We start from the raw sequence: 15,959 nt of genomic DNA on the forward strand, positions 1-15,959 counted from the left end.
CCAGGCTGCTATGTAAAAATTGAATCGTGCACAGGTAGCCCGCCTAAGAGCGAGAGAGACAGAGTGATTTTGTTGAGGATGTGTGAAGGTAAAAATAAAATTTTGTTAATATGAAATTCAGTGCGAGATTCTTTGTATAAATTAATGTTTTAAATTCAATTCTTTGTATAAATAATGTTTTAAATTGTTACTATTATTTCATCCTTCTTCCAACTATACGAATGAATACTCACATTAAAATTATTTTACCACTCAAAGTCGTTGTCACGTAAACTTTCGTCCGTATACCGACTTTACAGGCAACCATGCAATTTTTAGTGAATTATTTATTCTGCAGTTGGAAAATTATCTATATAAATAAAATGCCGCATCGCGCCTCCTCAGGTGTGCATCCTCCAGCTGAAGTTTGTCATGAGATGCATTAAACTATTTGGCGGTACGAAGTTTGCCGGGCCAGCTAGTTAAGAAATGAAACAGGATCGTCAGAAAAATTATTTTCAAACTATTTCATACCCAAAGGAAAGATTGAATAGAACATTTTATTTTTAAGTTACCTGGAGAATCAGGATTAGATGAAAATTTAGATTTAGGAAACCTGAAATCTGAAATGTTCACAGGTAATTGAAATCTAAAATAAATTCTTTAAACATTACAAATGCATCAACGAATAGGTAGCTTTTATTTATTCAAATTGCCTTTATTGACAGGGAGATCCATGTGACCTTTAGTAGCCTAATGATACCATAGAGAAAATATAGCATAAGAAGATATTCCATGGTATAGGGTGTTCATGTTCCAAATGTAGACTCAAGCTGATAGTCCTAGAAGTTCTTTATCGTGAAGCTATGTGACGCTGGTAGTCTCTCATACTGCGCCGTTCTTACCCTATCACCCGGCCAAAACAGTGATAATCGACAGTAGTCGGCTTGAGATAAGAAAAAACGGCTTCAAATTTATTTATTTATACATTGATGGATACAATATAATTCTCAATTATGAATGATGGGGAAAGGAACAACAGGCTTAAAGCACAAAACTGTTCCTTTCCCAAGTTTAGATAGAAATTGTCCAAAAAAAGGTTATGTTTACACAATCTGAAACATAAACGACCTATTCATTTCAATTTTAATACCTATACCATCGGGTATCTTTTTTAATGTCTTTTTTTATCTTTTATAATCTCTATTATAGTACTCACCCAACACATAAGCAACAAGGAACACCCCAGATGTAGCGGCTCCGACGATCATCCGCAAAAACACGAAAATGAAGTAATTTGGGGCCAATCCAGTAAGTACGCCTGCGCATGCTTGTAGTATGAGCGAGATGAAAAATATAATTCTCCTACCATATCTGTGAAACAAAAAAACATCATCGTTTGAGTACAATGGAACCTCGATATAGTACAGTAGGCTACATTTTTCTGTAGTCCCTCGAAACGTTCATATAGCTTTCCACTCTGTATATATTACATCACGATTTAGTACCTACAGATCTCGTAATAGTGCATTTTTTGAGCGGTCCCTTCAGATGTACTAAATCGAAGTTCCACTACTTGTACTACAGTGAGGTCCACGTTATAATGGCAGTGGAGAAAAATAGAAGAACAACGTTGCCGATCCTCTGTCTTGTCAATGCCTTCTATAGACGGTAACTGATACAGGTTTATTTATGGAATAGTAACAGGTTATTCTCGTTTAAAATAATCAATTATATTTTATTGAGCAAGAAATTATATTTTTCAATAATTTCAAAATGAATTTTCATAATTAAGATGGAATATTTTGTTAATTAATTATTAATTCTACATTGTTAAAAGACAATCTGGCAACAGAGCAACGCGAGAAAGAGATAGCGCTATACGCTTTGTTGAATGATAGACAAGGATAGCAATACCATTGCTAATCAAACACTGCCATTATAACGTGGGCCTATAGAGAAACAATAGCGAAGTAGATATCCCATGGTATAGGAATTTATGTCGCAACTTTTACTGGTATCTCAAGCCGATTACTGTCGATTATTGTCAATTTTCACTGTTTTGTTGGAGTGATAGTGTATTAACGGCACAATTTCAGAAACTACCAGCGTCACACAGCTGCATAGGAAAGAACTATGTGAACTATCGGCTTGGGATAACAGTAAAAGTTGCAACATAAATGGTATAAACGCCCTATACCATGGGATATCTACTTATTCTATCGTTTCTCTATGGTGGACCTTACTATAGGAAATATTCCATTATAATAAGTTAATGAGATGGAACTATAACAACGGCGATTCAAATAGGATAGAACATCCCTGAATCAAATAGATCATGCTGAACTTCAAAAAAAATATAAGCGAGAAAACAATATTTGTTTTTAATACAAGAAACGAATATGTTTTTAATCCAGTTAGGAAGAGCAAGGTAGAGGATCTTCCACCACACTTTTGTTCAAGAATTCCATCTATTCTTGAAATATTTATTCATTTTTATCAAGTCTTATGGGCTTTATTGGCCCTTTCAAAGATTCATGTAAATTTGGTAACAATTTTCGGCTTATCCAATCCATGATGAAATTATGCCTTGATGCATCTTAAATTTATTTTCCTTTTATTGATGCTTATAAATTTAATAATATTGATCATCTATGTTTTTAACAAGAACATTATGTTTTCAACATAAACACTTACATAGACATTTTGATTATTATTATTATGCTTTTAAATTAACATTATACTTTAACATGAAATGTATAAGTATCAATAAAAAGGAGGAAAAGAAATTCAACTTGCATTAGGCATAACATAATCATTTAATTCATGTGAATTTATGTTAATGAATATTTATAGTGAGGTCCACGTTATAATGGTAGTAGAGAAAGATAGGAGAACATCGTTACCGATCATCTGTCTTGTCAATGCTTTCTAAATATGGTAGCTGATACAGCTTTATTGATGTAATATTAACTGTTCATTCTCGTTTAAAATAATCAATAATAATATATTTTATTAAGCAAGAAATTATAATTTCATAATGAATTTTCATGATTAAGATGTAATATTTTGTTAATTAATTATTAATTCTACATTTTAAAAGACGATCTGGCAACAGAGCAAAGTGAGAAAAGGATAGCGCTATATCCAATTTGTTGAATGATAGACAAGGATAGCAATACCATTGCTAATCAAACACTGCCATTATAACGTGGACCTCACTATAGAATATTGATATTGAGAGAGATGTCGAAACGGTGGTTCCATTTCAACCTCTTTACAAGTGAAATAGACTACTATAGATGGATAAAGGTGGATTCCCACACAACAGTAACAGTGAAAATATAATTCCCATATGTTCTTATGAAATTATTCACACTCGCTGAATGCGAATAGTCCGATTAGAACTTATGGGAATTATATTTTTACTGTTCACTGTCACTGTTGTGTGCGAATCCAGCTTAACAGTTACTCACTTATCGGATAAGGCTCCAAAGATGATTGATCCCAACAGAACACCAATCATGAATATGGCATCAGCTGATGCCTTCCACCACGCTTTATGACACACCAAGTCCCACTGAAAACTTCAAATGAGTTAACGATGACAATTAATAGGTTGAATAATGAGCAGAGAAATGCACATTCTAACTAAAATAAGCTATTGAATAAAATTACTATAGTGAGGTCCACGTTATAATGGCAGTGTTTGATTAGCAATGGTATTGCTATCCTTGTCTATCATTCAATCCTGATAAGTTATGAATCTCAATCATGATCAAAATTAGAATTAAGATTTTTGAGGATCACTTTCTGTTTGATTCAATTATCAACTATTTTGTTTGAGTTTTTCATTGTAAAAAAATATTATTCTTATGTATGAGTTCTTGTAAGAGTATGTAGAACTGACAGCTGATTGTGAATCATATTGTTTTGTTTTTATGAGGAATATAGTATATTTCGCACCTAGAGCAGAAAATTATATTTTTCCAGCTCGAAATCGGTTTTCAAGTCCGAGGCCGTGGGCCGAGGACTAGAAAAGATTGAGAGCTGGAAAAACATTTTTGCCCGTGGTGCGAACGATATTTTTCGCCACACTACAGGTATTGCTAACAAAATAAATAAAGAATACTCGTTAAGCTATCGTACCTATCTCTTGATTTTAGTGGTAGAAGATTTGCAGTCAGGATTTTAGATTCTTTTAAAATTTCACTTGGAATATCATGTACATTTTATTAATTTGATTGCTTGTTTGTATTTTGATTGAAATAAAATTTTTATTATTATTTTGTTATCAATTTATGGATAACTCCCTACCACAATATCTCCTTCACAACTACTCAGAAAGTAAAATGAGTAATAATATCTAAAGTAAACTATTATGTTACTAGCCGTCAGGCTCGCTTCGCTCGCCATATCCGTCTAGCCAGGGGGCTCCGCCCTCTGGACCCCCGACTGGATCGTCCAAGAATGAGATCAGCAGGCTCGCTTCGCTCGCCTGCATTTTTCATTTGAGCATTTTCATCATATGTTAGGACAATCCAGTCGGGGGTCCAGACTAAACGTCTGGCTAAACGGATATGGCAAGCGAAGCGAGCCTGACGGCTAATAATATAATATTCCCAGGATTGAAGTAGCAGTGCTCAATCAATGCTTCAACTTGGTGCCAACCTAACAAAGTCAACTCAACTTAATGCCAACCTGACAAAATTATTAATTTAGTTGCCAGTTAACAACTGTTTCGAAGAGGTACTCTATCTAGATTGTAAGTTCTATAGTAACATATGATATGGAAATTTCAATTATAATTAAGAGATTGGGAGAAGAAGAATATACATGCTAAAAGACGAACTTTAAACACTTAAAAACAACCCTGAGAGTTAAATTATTGCCAAAAGATTTCTTGGTGCGCCTCTAAAGGGCCAACTGAACATACCTACCAAATTTGAACGTTTTTGGTCCGGTAGATTTTTAGTTCTGCGAGCGAGTGAGTGAGTGAGTGAGTCAGTCAGTAAGTCAGTCAGTGAGTGAGTGCCATTTCGCTTTTATATATATAGATACTATGAGTATTATCTAAGGTGAACTGTATTAGCTGATGCAATAAAGATCTTGAACTATAGCTGTGATCAAATTATTACCTATTTATTATTTTTACAGAGCTAATTGATGTTTTTCTCAATAAATTACTAGTACCCTTTTTAGATATTAATTTTCACAGCACTATTACAGTTCTCACACAACGGTCTACCTCATATAAATACAGAGTCTATAATACAGGAAAAATCTGCCAACACAGATTTATGTGTACATTATTATTTGTACAGAGCGTTGGTGTATGCACAGCCAATATTTGGGAACTTTCTACTGTGCATTACAGAATTTCTAAATATTTTTGAAACTTGCCTCATTTAAAAAATATTCACATAATAGTTTAACTTGTTGCACAGACAAAGTTAAGGTATTCTCTCTTTCTCTGCTTGAAGGAACAATTTAAATTCAAATTTATACAATAGAAATCGTACAAACAAGACAGAATCAGGACAGCACCATTTAGTGTACTATGGATCTTGCAAGGATTTGGAATTGCAGTACTTCCAATGGCACAATAATTCAAATTGAAAGAAAAGTATACTGGTCACATTTTTTTAGTTAAATATTATCTGGATATATGAAACATGGAATTCTTTACTTGATACCTTCAAGCTAATTCTGTTGAGATTTGAAAAGAGAAAATGGATAAGGTGAACTCTGCTTTCACTCAGTTTAATTCCGATTTACTCTCAATAACTTCAAGATAATTATTATCAACTCTCAATAACTTCAAGAGCAATCTGGATAACATAAACTTTGTTGAAGTTGAGAGGTTAAGACACTTTGTTTCAAATGACAGTGAATACATTTCTCAACCAAAAAAGTGAGTGTTTCTGAATATCTACTTTCAAACAAAGTGTCAAACTTATAAATTCAACAGAAGTTCAACAAAAAGTGTATAACTTCATATATCAGCGTTATTATTATAGTGTGGTCCACGTTATAATGACAGTGGAGAAAGATAAGAGAAAAATGTTGCCGAACCTCTGTCTTGTCAATGCCTTCTATAGACGGTAGCTGATACAGGTTTATTGATGTAATATTAACTGTTCATTCTCGTTTAAAATACTCAATTATATTTTATTAAGCAAGAAATTATATTTTTCAATAATTTCATAATTAAGATAAAATATCTTGTTAATTTATTATTAATTCTACATTGTTAAAATACGATCTGGCAACAGAGCAAAGCGAGAGAGAGATAGCGCTATCCGCTTTGTTGAATGATAGACAAGGATAGCAATACCATTGCTGATCAAACACTGCCATTATAACGTGAACCTCACTATAGAAAGTGTTTTGTCAATAGAAACAATTCTTCAATCCTTCCCCCCACCCAATTTTTTTTTTCACCTCAGTTTTTGAATTGGTATATTATGATTTTTGCTATTGTTTTGCATGTATTCCTTTTTATTGTATCTTGTTTCCATATTGATTGAATACATTTAGATTGATTGATTGAAACAACTGTTATCATTAAATTTGATTTGAATAGAATTTTTACCTCGGTCAAAGTAGTGCTCTCATAATTGGTTCTATCATACACCCATGAATCACATTCTGAGGTAGAATTACTTGTGAGATCGATCACTTTACACCCACTGAATGTGTGTGTCAGCTGGTCCATAGGGTAGTAAGTTGACATGTTATTCCGTAGAAACCCATAATTACTGGTCGAGGGCTCCCAAGAAAGTTTACACCTGGAAATTAGAATAGAAATAAGCTTGCAATATTCAAATTACAGAATAACACCTGAGAGGTAAGGTATTAATTGCAAATAAATCATTATATTATGTAGGCCTACAATTTTCGTTTCTGATTGTGATGCCTACATGAGCTTACTTGAATGATAGTACGTTATTAGAATACAGTAGATTAAGAGAAGCGAATTCAATTCGTTAGATAAACTAGTTTCGTGAGATAGAGATGTCTATTGTTATTCTGTCAAGTAAATAGTACCTATTGAACCTTTTATCGATAATGATAACTGACTATTTTGAACCGCTAATCTTTGAAGTTGGCAGAAAGTATTAGAGCTGAATTCCGTTATCTCGATCTTCTCTTGCTAATCTTTAAATACTGGGTTTCTCAGTTTAAATGAATTATATTTGCCTGTAGATTGACGAGTATGTGTGTGTGAGAAATAGCATATCATTGAGTAGTATGGGGGAGCTAATATTTTTGTTGTTGCATTATTATACAGTAAGTAATGAAGTTTTTGTTTATAAAATACTCATTCTTAGCATCATATTAATCCAGTCCTTGATAAATAACAATGTTGGTTGTGCACGGGGGATTCTATATGTAATTTTTATTTTTTCCACACCTATATATATATTTTTTTTTTCTTAATTATTATTTCATATTCCTAATATTCTCTTCTTTTTTTATTATCTATTTATTATTTTATAATCGTTTATATTCTCTCTCAATTTATTTGCTTTTCAATATCAACTTATAATCGTAAAATTAATAATTACACTTTATTTTTTATATTTTCCTAGCTGTGGCTAGGCTGCTAGTATCAAATGATGACGTTGACAGTTTAAATTTTTCCAATTGCTCAGAATTGGTGCATTCAGAAGAATTTGTTTCTTTCTTTGATTCCGTGGATTTAAGCTGTAAGATATTATGTACTAATATAAGGAGTGTTTCTAGAAATTTCGATGAATTGTTGGTGTATATAGATTCTTTGAACACACGGTTGGATTTAATAGTATTGACCGAATGCTGGCTTAAAGATGGGGCGGTGGGAAGGCCAATAGATGGATTTGATTTGGTAGCAACTGATAAACAGCGCAATCAAAATGATGGTGTGATTATATACATTAATAGCACAATAAATTATAGCGTTGAACAAACAACATTGGCAGATGTTTATGGTTTAACGGTGGATTTTCAGATACTGAACAAGTCCTTCTCTCTCCTAGCAGTTTATAGAACATTTGATAGTAACATTAATTTATTTCTAGATGAGTTGGAAAATTATTACTATGCTTTAAATTCTAATAAAAGCTGCTTACTGGTAGGAGATGTTAATATAAATTTGTTCTCAGATGACCTAATCGCGAACAGGTACTTGAACTGTTTGGTCGGTGCTGGTCTTGTACAGTGTATAAATAAGCCAACTAGAATTGATGGTGACTCGATTTCTCTTATTGATCACATTTTTGTAAGATACGCTGATCAGGATCAGATGAAGGCGGCCGTGTTGCATACTGCAATAACAGATCATTTCAGTATAGCTCTTAATATTTCATTTCCAGTACAAAAACCGGCTGAATCGGCTAAGACCTATACTATTGTTAATAAAGGCCTATTAGCACAGGCTCTCCAGAATGCGGATTGGGGTTCGGTAGAAAACTGTTTTGAAATAAATAAATAATTGTTCTAGTAAATTTCATCAAATTATAAAAAAATCAGTAGATTTCAGTATGAATACTAAGACGATGAGGTCAAGAAGAAAAAAATTAAAGCCATGGATAAATTCAGACCTGATTGATGCTATTAGACAAAGAGATAAATTGAGTAGGAAATTGAAGAGGCAACCATATAATAACGCTCTGAAAAATCATTATCTCACGCTTAGAAAAAATCTTACCGTTAATTTGAAAAGAACTAAACTTGAATATTATAAAAATAAACTAATGGAATTTAGAGATGATCCTAGGCGGTTCTGGGGAGTGATAGGAGAGTTGGCGGGAAAAAGTATTAATAAGGATTCTTTTGTTATTAGTAAATTTCTACCAGGTATCCAGTCTGTTACAACAGCAATTTACAAGAATGTAGCTGATGAATTCAATGTTTTTTTTGCATCAGTCGGCCAAATTCTGGCTGATGCTATAGATTCTGGAGAGCCTCTTTTAGTCGATGATAGTCAACATTTGAATCGAAATCACTTTGAATTTCAGGCTGTAACTGAAGCTGAAATTATGCATGCCATAGGTAGTCTCAGAGGTGGGTCAGCTCCAGGGTATGATAATATCTCTGCTAAGTTCCTGAAAGATAATATTGCAATTCTGATCAAGCCACTAACTCATTTAATTAATCTTAGTTTACAGTCTGGTGTGTTCCCTGAGTTCCTAAAGATGGCCAAGGTTTTTCCCCTCTTCAAATCTGGTGACCCTACCGACGAAAACAATTACCGTCCCATATCATTGCTAAGCGTTTTTTCAAAAATTCTAGAAAAAATAGTGAAAGAACAGCTCATTTTCTATCTTAATAGGAATAGAATTCTATGTGACTGTCAGTATGGCTTCAGAAAAGATAAAAATATACCTGATGCTCTATTTGACATTTGCAAAGCCATAAATGAAGGAATGAATGAAAATCAACGAATGATGCTTCTATTCCTTGACCTAAAAAAAGCCTTCGATTCGGTTGATAGGAACAAATTATTGAATAAATTAAACCTTATTGGAATACGAGGTACAGCGTTGGCATGGTTCAGAAGTTATCTGTCAAATCGCCTTCAGTTTGTTTCCTTGATGGATGTCAGGGGTGAAGATGTGGCGGTTGACTTTGGGGTGACTCAGGGAAGCACTTTGGGCCCAATCCTCTTTTAATCTATATAAATAATATATCAAAAGTGAATATACATGGGAGGTTATTTTTGTTTGCAGATGATGCATTGATATTTTTGAAAGGGCCAAGCTGGGTTGAAGTTAAGGAAAATGCTCAAAATGACCTTTTTCACATAAAAACATGGCTTGATCAGAATACATTGACAATGAACACCACGAAAACGAAATTTATGCCAATATCATTGAGACCAACGACCGATTACAATTTATCAAGTTTGAAAGTTCACTGCTGTGGGGATTTTCTCAGTGTTACATGTGAGTGTTCTTGTATTGAAATGGTCACTTCCTACAAGTATTTGGGCGTTTTTTTCGACCATAGGATGAGGTGGTCTGCTCACATTGAATACATAAAAAAAAGACTTAGAAAATATATATATGCATTTAGAATGATGAGCGATGTACTGGATAAGAGAGAGATTAGAATGGCATACTTTGCATATGTCCAGTCCCTTTTGGAGTTTGGTATAGTTGCATGGGGTGGTGCTTGCAAGACGGTACTTCAGCCACTCTTTATTGTCCAGAAAGCCATTTTGAAAGTAGCTCTAAAAAAAAATCCTCGTTTCTCAACTAACATTCTCTTTGAGGAGAGTGAGGTCCTGACTGTAAGACAGCTCTTCATTAAAAACATTTTAATACATTTATTCTCCAACATGAATATTCTTGGGTCCATTACACATATGCATCAAACGCGGTATGCTGTTAACACTGGTATTACAGCTATACCCCTCCAGAGATCCCTTACACAAACAAATTCCTTCTATATTTCACATGTTCTGTACCGTAACTTGGCTCGTCACTTCCCACACCACATAGTATTTCAGGGCGTCTCAAAATCATTATTTAAATTGAAATTGAAGAAATTTTTAATACAGCTGGGAGTGGACAATTCAGAAAACATCATCACAACAAATTATACCTACCTTAATTGATAAATTCGCTGGTGGTGACAACCTGACTACTGTTCTTGGAATCTGTATGCATCATTACAATAATTAACCTTTTTATTATTTTTTTTTTGAGCTATCCAATAATCCTCTGTACGTAATAATAATATTAAAATAGGATTCTGAATGCAGCAAAATTAGTCTTTCCTTTTCTCTCTAACAATCTTATAATATGCAACTCTGGTTTGCGCACAGGCATTTTTTGCCCATGCAGACCATTTTCTAAAGATTTACTTGGCTTACTGTATTCATGAGGTTGATTTTGTTCTTTGTTTGTTTAATATTGATAATGAGTACATAAGATTATTACTTTGTATGTAAAGTGCATTTTTTTTTGAAATAAATATCTTTTGTCTGTCTGTCTGTCTGTCTGTAAGTGGATAATGAGACGGTTGATAATGAGAGATGAGTGACCCTAAAGCTTTAAGTGGGTTCCGAACCACCGAGAAGCGATTCTTCAACTCATGAATTATATTGAGTCGGCTCCAGTGGTCACCATTGCAGACGCATGATTCGCAACTTATCGGAGCGACAACTCATTAGCACTACCATTGAGTCAAACCGCTTCCCGTGAATTAATATTCTATTAATGCTAATATTTCGATATTCAACATTAATTAAGGTAACGTAATAATTATGGTACACACACTATTATATCGTATGATATATGATTTGGAGACAGGCAAGACAGGTGGTCAATTTCACCACATACAGGCAATTCTTCAATTCAAATTAGTATTGAGCAGCATATAAATGTCAAATTCCTAAGCGACGACTCTAGCCGCGCTGTAGTCTATTATTGAATTCTATTTATTTATTCAATGATACACAAAATACAATTCACCTTAGCAAACAAATATATTAAAATCATTGAGGAAGGAGAGAGGACCAACAGGCACAGCCCAAAACTGTTCCTTCCCCGAATTTCGATTGTAGTCTATAAAATATTATGTCTACATTTTATAGTCTAGAATAGGATAATTTACAGAAACAGACTACAGCTGTGAATACAGTGCGACTATAACAGTTATACAGCGCGGCTAGAGTCGTCTCTTGGGATTTGGACCTCAAAACGCTTTCATTCATTACAATGTGTTTGTTTTTGCAACGATGACAAAAATCCCTACACCCCAACTCATTTGTTCAGTTTGCTTGCTACCCAAGGCACGGAATGAGTTGACCAGTGCATTGATGGTTACATCTTAACCCATATGATGAATACCCTAAACATGAGTTGTTCATGTTACTACGTGCACAAGGCAAACCAGGAGTAAATTAATACTCTCTTGTAACAAATCTTGCTTGAATAAACATTTAAGATACATTTCAACCTACTTAAATATATACTCCTGTTATGTTTAAATACATTTAAACTACTTAATAGACTTTTAAAACATTTGATTCAATAGAGCCGTGAACTTTTAATATACATTTCACTTCAATTAACTCAAAAAGAAAATCAACAAATATTGAACATGTTGGTATGCACTTTTCAATTTGATATGCTTTGTTTTGGAATGGAATCAATTTTAAACTACTCAATACACTTGTAAGAAAACTCGATTCAATAAAGCCGTAGATTTTCAATATATATTCTACTTAAAAAAAAAAAAACACTGAACATGTTTAATATATGGTATTATAAGCACACATTATATTATATTATGTGTGTATATTAACACATGATATATTATCCAATAACACATAATATTGAACATATTTAATATAATGCACTTTCAAGTTGGATATGTTTTGGTTTGGAATAGTAAGGGCAAAAAATGGATTAGACATTACCTGTAAGGAACTCTGGCCTGAATGAAGACGCCAACGAGCTTGTGAAAAGCACAAGATATAGCTGGAAGACAGAGTAGGAAGTAGATTCGTTTTTGGTAGCGACCAAACTCCCCCAAGTGCTCCAGGACATCGTCATAGGCCATCTCACCTTTCTTTGCATCAACCGATCTGAAAAACATACATACAACATTTATAAAATACAACGAAAAATAGGTCTGAAAACTAAAAATAGGGGATTCGTTATAAGCCCAATGTCAGCTTCATCAAGAATCATGACAGTTACCGTTCTCTATATTTGTCACTTGGCTATCTTTGCTTTCAAGTCACATGATAGTTGGACCACAGGCTCCCACATTCACAATCATTTCACTACGTCAAGGAATGTTGTAAGAGTTTAGCATAACCGAACAAGATTTTACAAGCTGAGTACTGAGCACATGAGTAGGAGGGTTTATAATTCGTTGTCAGCTCAGTTAGTTGTCACCCTCTTTAGAAGGATATTTTTAATATTCTTTCCGAAGAATGGACATTGATATGTCCAATACTCCGCCAATTTATGTATATGCATAACAATATAATTATCTATAGTTATATTACAAAGTGCTTTTTCATATCATATACAGTTCAATAATATTATTTTCTTAGTCTATATTATGTAAATTCATCTATAATTTTGCTGTATTGTAAGCAATTGTATATAAGTGTATAAGCCAGTATATATTGTAATCTACATAAATAAAGTACTCAATCAATCAATCTTTTTTTCCACCCCATCATTACTTTCCTTCATCCCATCCTTTCATATCTACCTCCTTTTCAGTTTTTTGATACCTTTTATACCTTTTTCAAGGATTGAAGGATTTTTCTAGTACATGGATAAGCATTGGAAAACCCTTCAATCCTCCCCCTTTTTTTTTGTATCACAGTTCTTGATTTTAGTCTATTGTGTTCAGTCTCAGAAATGGTAATGATTACAATTTTGCCCCCTATCAAGGATTGAAGGATTTTTCTAGTACATGGATAAGCATTGGAAAACCCTTCAATCATCCCCCCTTTTTCGTATCACAGTTCTTGATTTTAGTCTATTGTGTTCAGTCTCAGAAATGGTAATGAGTACAATTTTGCCCCCGTCAAACTGTTAGGGTTTACCCTTGACAGGAAGCTTTCATGGGGCGAGCACATTGAGACAGTCTACGTCAGGTTGAGCAGAGAGGTTTTGCTGCTGAGAGGTCTTAAATACTGTACAGTGTGCCACCTCATTATCTTAAACTGTGTTGTTTTGGCTTTTTTTTGTATGGCCTCTCCCTCTGGGGTGGAGCCACAGATGTCATCAGAGTCCTTCGTCTCCAGAAGAGGGCCTTGAGGATTATTTGTGGGGCTGGTAGATTATCCCACTGTCGCCCGCTCTTTATTAAAGATAGGATCCTCACCGTCTTCTCCCTCTATGTTCTTCATACTCTTTGCAGAACACATGCAAACGTGGGGTTGCTCGTGACCCAACAGAGCTTCCACCCGTATGAGACTAGGGGTACACTCAGGCTGGATGTACCCTACCAGAGGCTAAGCAAAACCCGGACTGGTCTGGCCCTTATGTCTATCAGCCTCTATGACAGGCTGCCTCTGTTGGCCAGGGATCTGCCTGCTGTGCGGTCTCTGAAGAGCCTGCTGACGGATCACCCTCTGTTCTTACTCCGTGGGATTGAGAGCAGTGTGGTGAGTGCTTATTTTCTTATTTGATTTCTGTCTTAGGGCAGCTGTTTTTATTTCACTTTTTCTCGACGTGTTCAAGTGGGCTTCACTTTAGTGATCGCTTTTATTGACCTAACTAATTAACTACTAAAATACTGAATAATGTCGACGAGTCTGTAGCTGTACAGACTGCTGTATACAGTAAAGCAAGATGGGATACCAGTGTGAGATAGCAATGGTGTCCCAGCAGTGGCCTGAGTGACACACCTTCGGGACATCAAAATCTGGTGTTCCAACCTCTTATGTAATACGGATTTAAATAAACTGTTCACCAAAGAATGTGACCTCGTAAAAGTTGGGACCTTTCTTTATTGCGATGAGCTCACATTTTTTGGTGAACAATTGAGTTAGACCAGTTTTAAATCAAGACACCAGGGGCCTATTGCATGAGAAAATACAAACTAATAATATTATTAGTATAGTCAGCTGGGTATTAGAAAAAGAAATTACAAAAATATTGGTTTGTATTTTCTCATGCAACAGGGCCCAGGCTTACCAAGTGTTCAATTGAAAAGAGTCTTAAATTTTATTAACTTTTTTTTCTGAGGGTGATGCCCCCATGAGCTCTAGGCATGTGTGTGGGCAAATAATGATTAGCCTAATCATTTTGAATTAATTTATTCTTCTCGTCTCGTTGAAAGAGAAACAACTGAAATTTCAAATGCCTATTAGTCACAACCAAATCAACCCACCGCGTATAAGCGTGCGGGGTGTCTACGGCAAGCTGGCAACCCCTAACCTTACCTTACTTGTTATGATCCCTCAATAATATTATCTACAACTAACCAAACTAATACTAGAAAATTTGAGATGTCAATACTGCATTATTTTCGATATTGCAATTCTCTGAAATAAAATATTGGTTTAGGTACCATTTTCTCAACAAAACTCCTCTAATAACCTAAAATTATTAACCCTACAAATAGACCTATGGGAGGGAGGTTTGGAATGTAATGTACAATCTTCTAATAACATTGGTATATTAAATAAACATTATGAGATAAGACATGATAAAAATCAGATACTGATTAGGATTACTGTGGAAAAAGTTATTTGACAAAATAAATTCAAAATTATGATGAAGAGTGATAGGTAGGCCTACCTAGATGTTATTCAAAGTAATGATTGATTTCATCAAATAATATTGACAACAAACTGTATGCCAACTAAAATGTAATTCAACATCCATTCAGAAAAAACAAATACATAATTTAACAACAAATATGACTAATAAAAATTACATACTCATTTTCCAGGAGCAAATCATGGAACTCGTCTTTTTTGTGTTCTGAATTTTCGTCTGTATCTGTAGTAGCAGTCATGTCAGATTGTCCTTGGAACTCAGCTGGAGCTTAAAATAGTTTTGTTGTTTTCAAATGCCGGCAAATAAAAAAGGAGTGGTTCTAAATTTAAATCGATCACAGGAGAGAGAGCAGAGTGGCAGTTACGAAATCACTGCAAGAGAAATCCTGACAAGACACCAGGCTACGCAAACGCACTCTTGCTTGCTGATTGTATCCGAAATTATGAATGACCTACCCCAAAACCAGTATAGGGCGTACCTTACTCTATATACTATACTATAGGCCTACTCACTACTTTGTTTTGAATGACAAGAGTAGCGAGGTTATTGATCTTGCTTACACAGTCACTTTCCGTTTCGCTGACACACATGCTTCGGGGTTTTACATCGTTCGCGTATAGTGAGGTTCACGTTATAATGATCAACTTTGGTTTTGCTATCCTTGTCTATCATTCGACAAAGCCGATGGTACTATCCTTTTCTAGGTCCACAGCGATGCCAATTATGTTTTTGACA

The 15,959-nt window shown here is 34.5% G+C and overlaps 1 protein-coding gene across 1 annotated transcript in view; it reads right to left on the minus strand.

Annotated features, from left to right (window-relative positions):
• The window catches only part of LOC120349724 (organic cation transporter protein-like), a 16,361-nt gene extending 713 nt beyond the window's left edge, over positions 1 to 15,648 (minus strand). Inside the window, exons 1-6 of the mRNA XM_039420264.1 lie at positions 15,386 to 15,648; positions 12,392 to 12,559; positions 6,575 to 6,770; positions 3,456 to 3,559; positions 1,199 to 1,353; positions 555 to 602 (exon numbers count right to left, since the gene is read on the minus strand). Coding sequence (XP_039276198.1) covers positions 555 to 602; positions 1,199 to 1,353; positions 3,456 to 3,559; positions 6,575 to 6,770; positions 12,392 to 12,559; positions 15,386 to 15,462 — 748 coding nt within the window. The 5' untranslated portion in view covers positions 15,463 to 15,648. The remainder of the gene's footprint in view (positions 1 to 554; positions 603 to 1,198; positions 1,354 to 3,455; positions 3,560 to 6,574; positions 6,771 to 12,391; positions 12,560 to 15,385) is intronic.
• Positions 15,649 to 15,959: the final 311 nt, after the last annotated feature.

This window comes from Nilaparvata lugens, chromosome 2 (assembly GCF_014356525.2).
Source record: "Nilaparvata lugens isolate BPH chromosome 2, ASM1435652v1, whole genome shotgun sequence".
NCBI classification, from domain to species: Eukaryota; Metazoa; Arthropoda; class Insecta; order Hemiptera; family Delphacidae; genus Nilaparvata; species Nilaparvata lugens.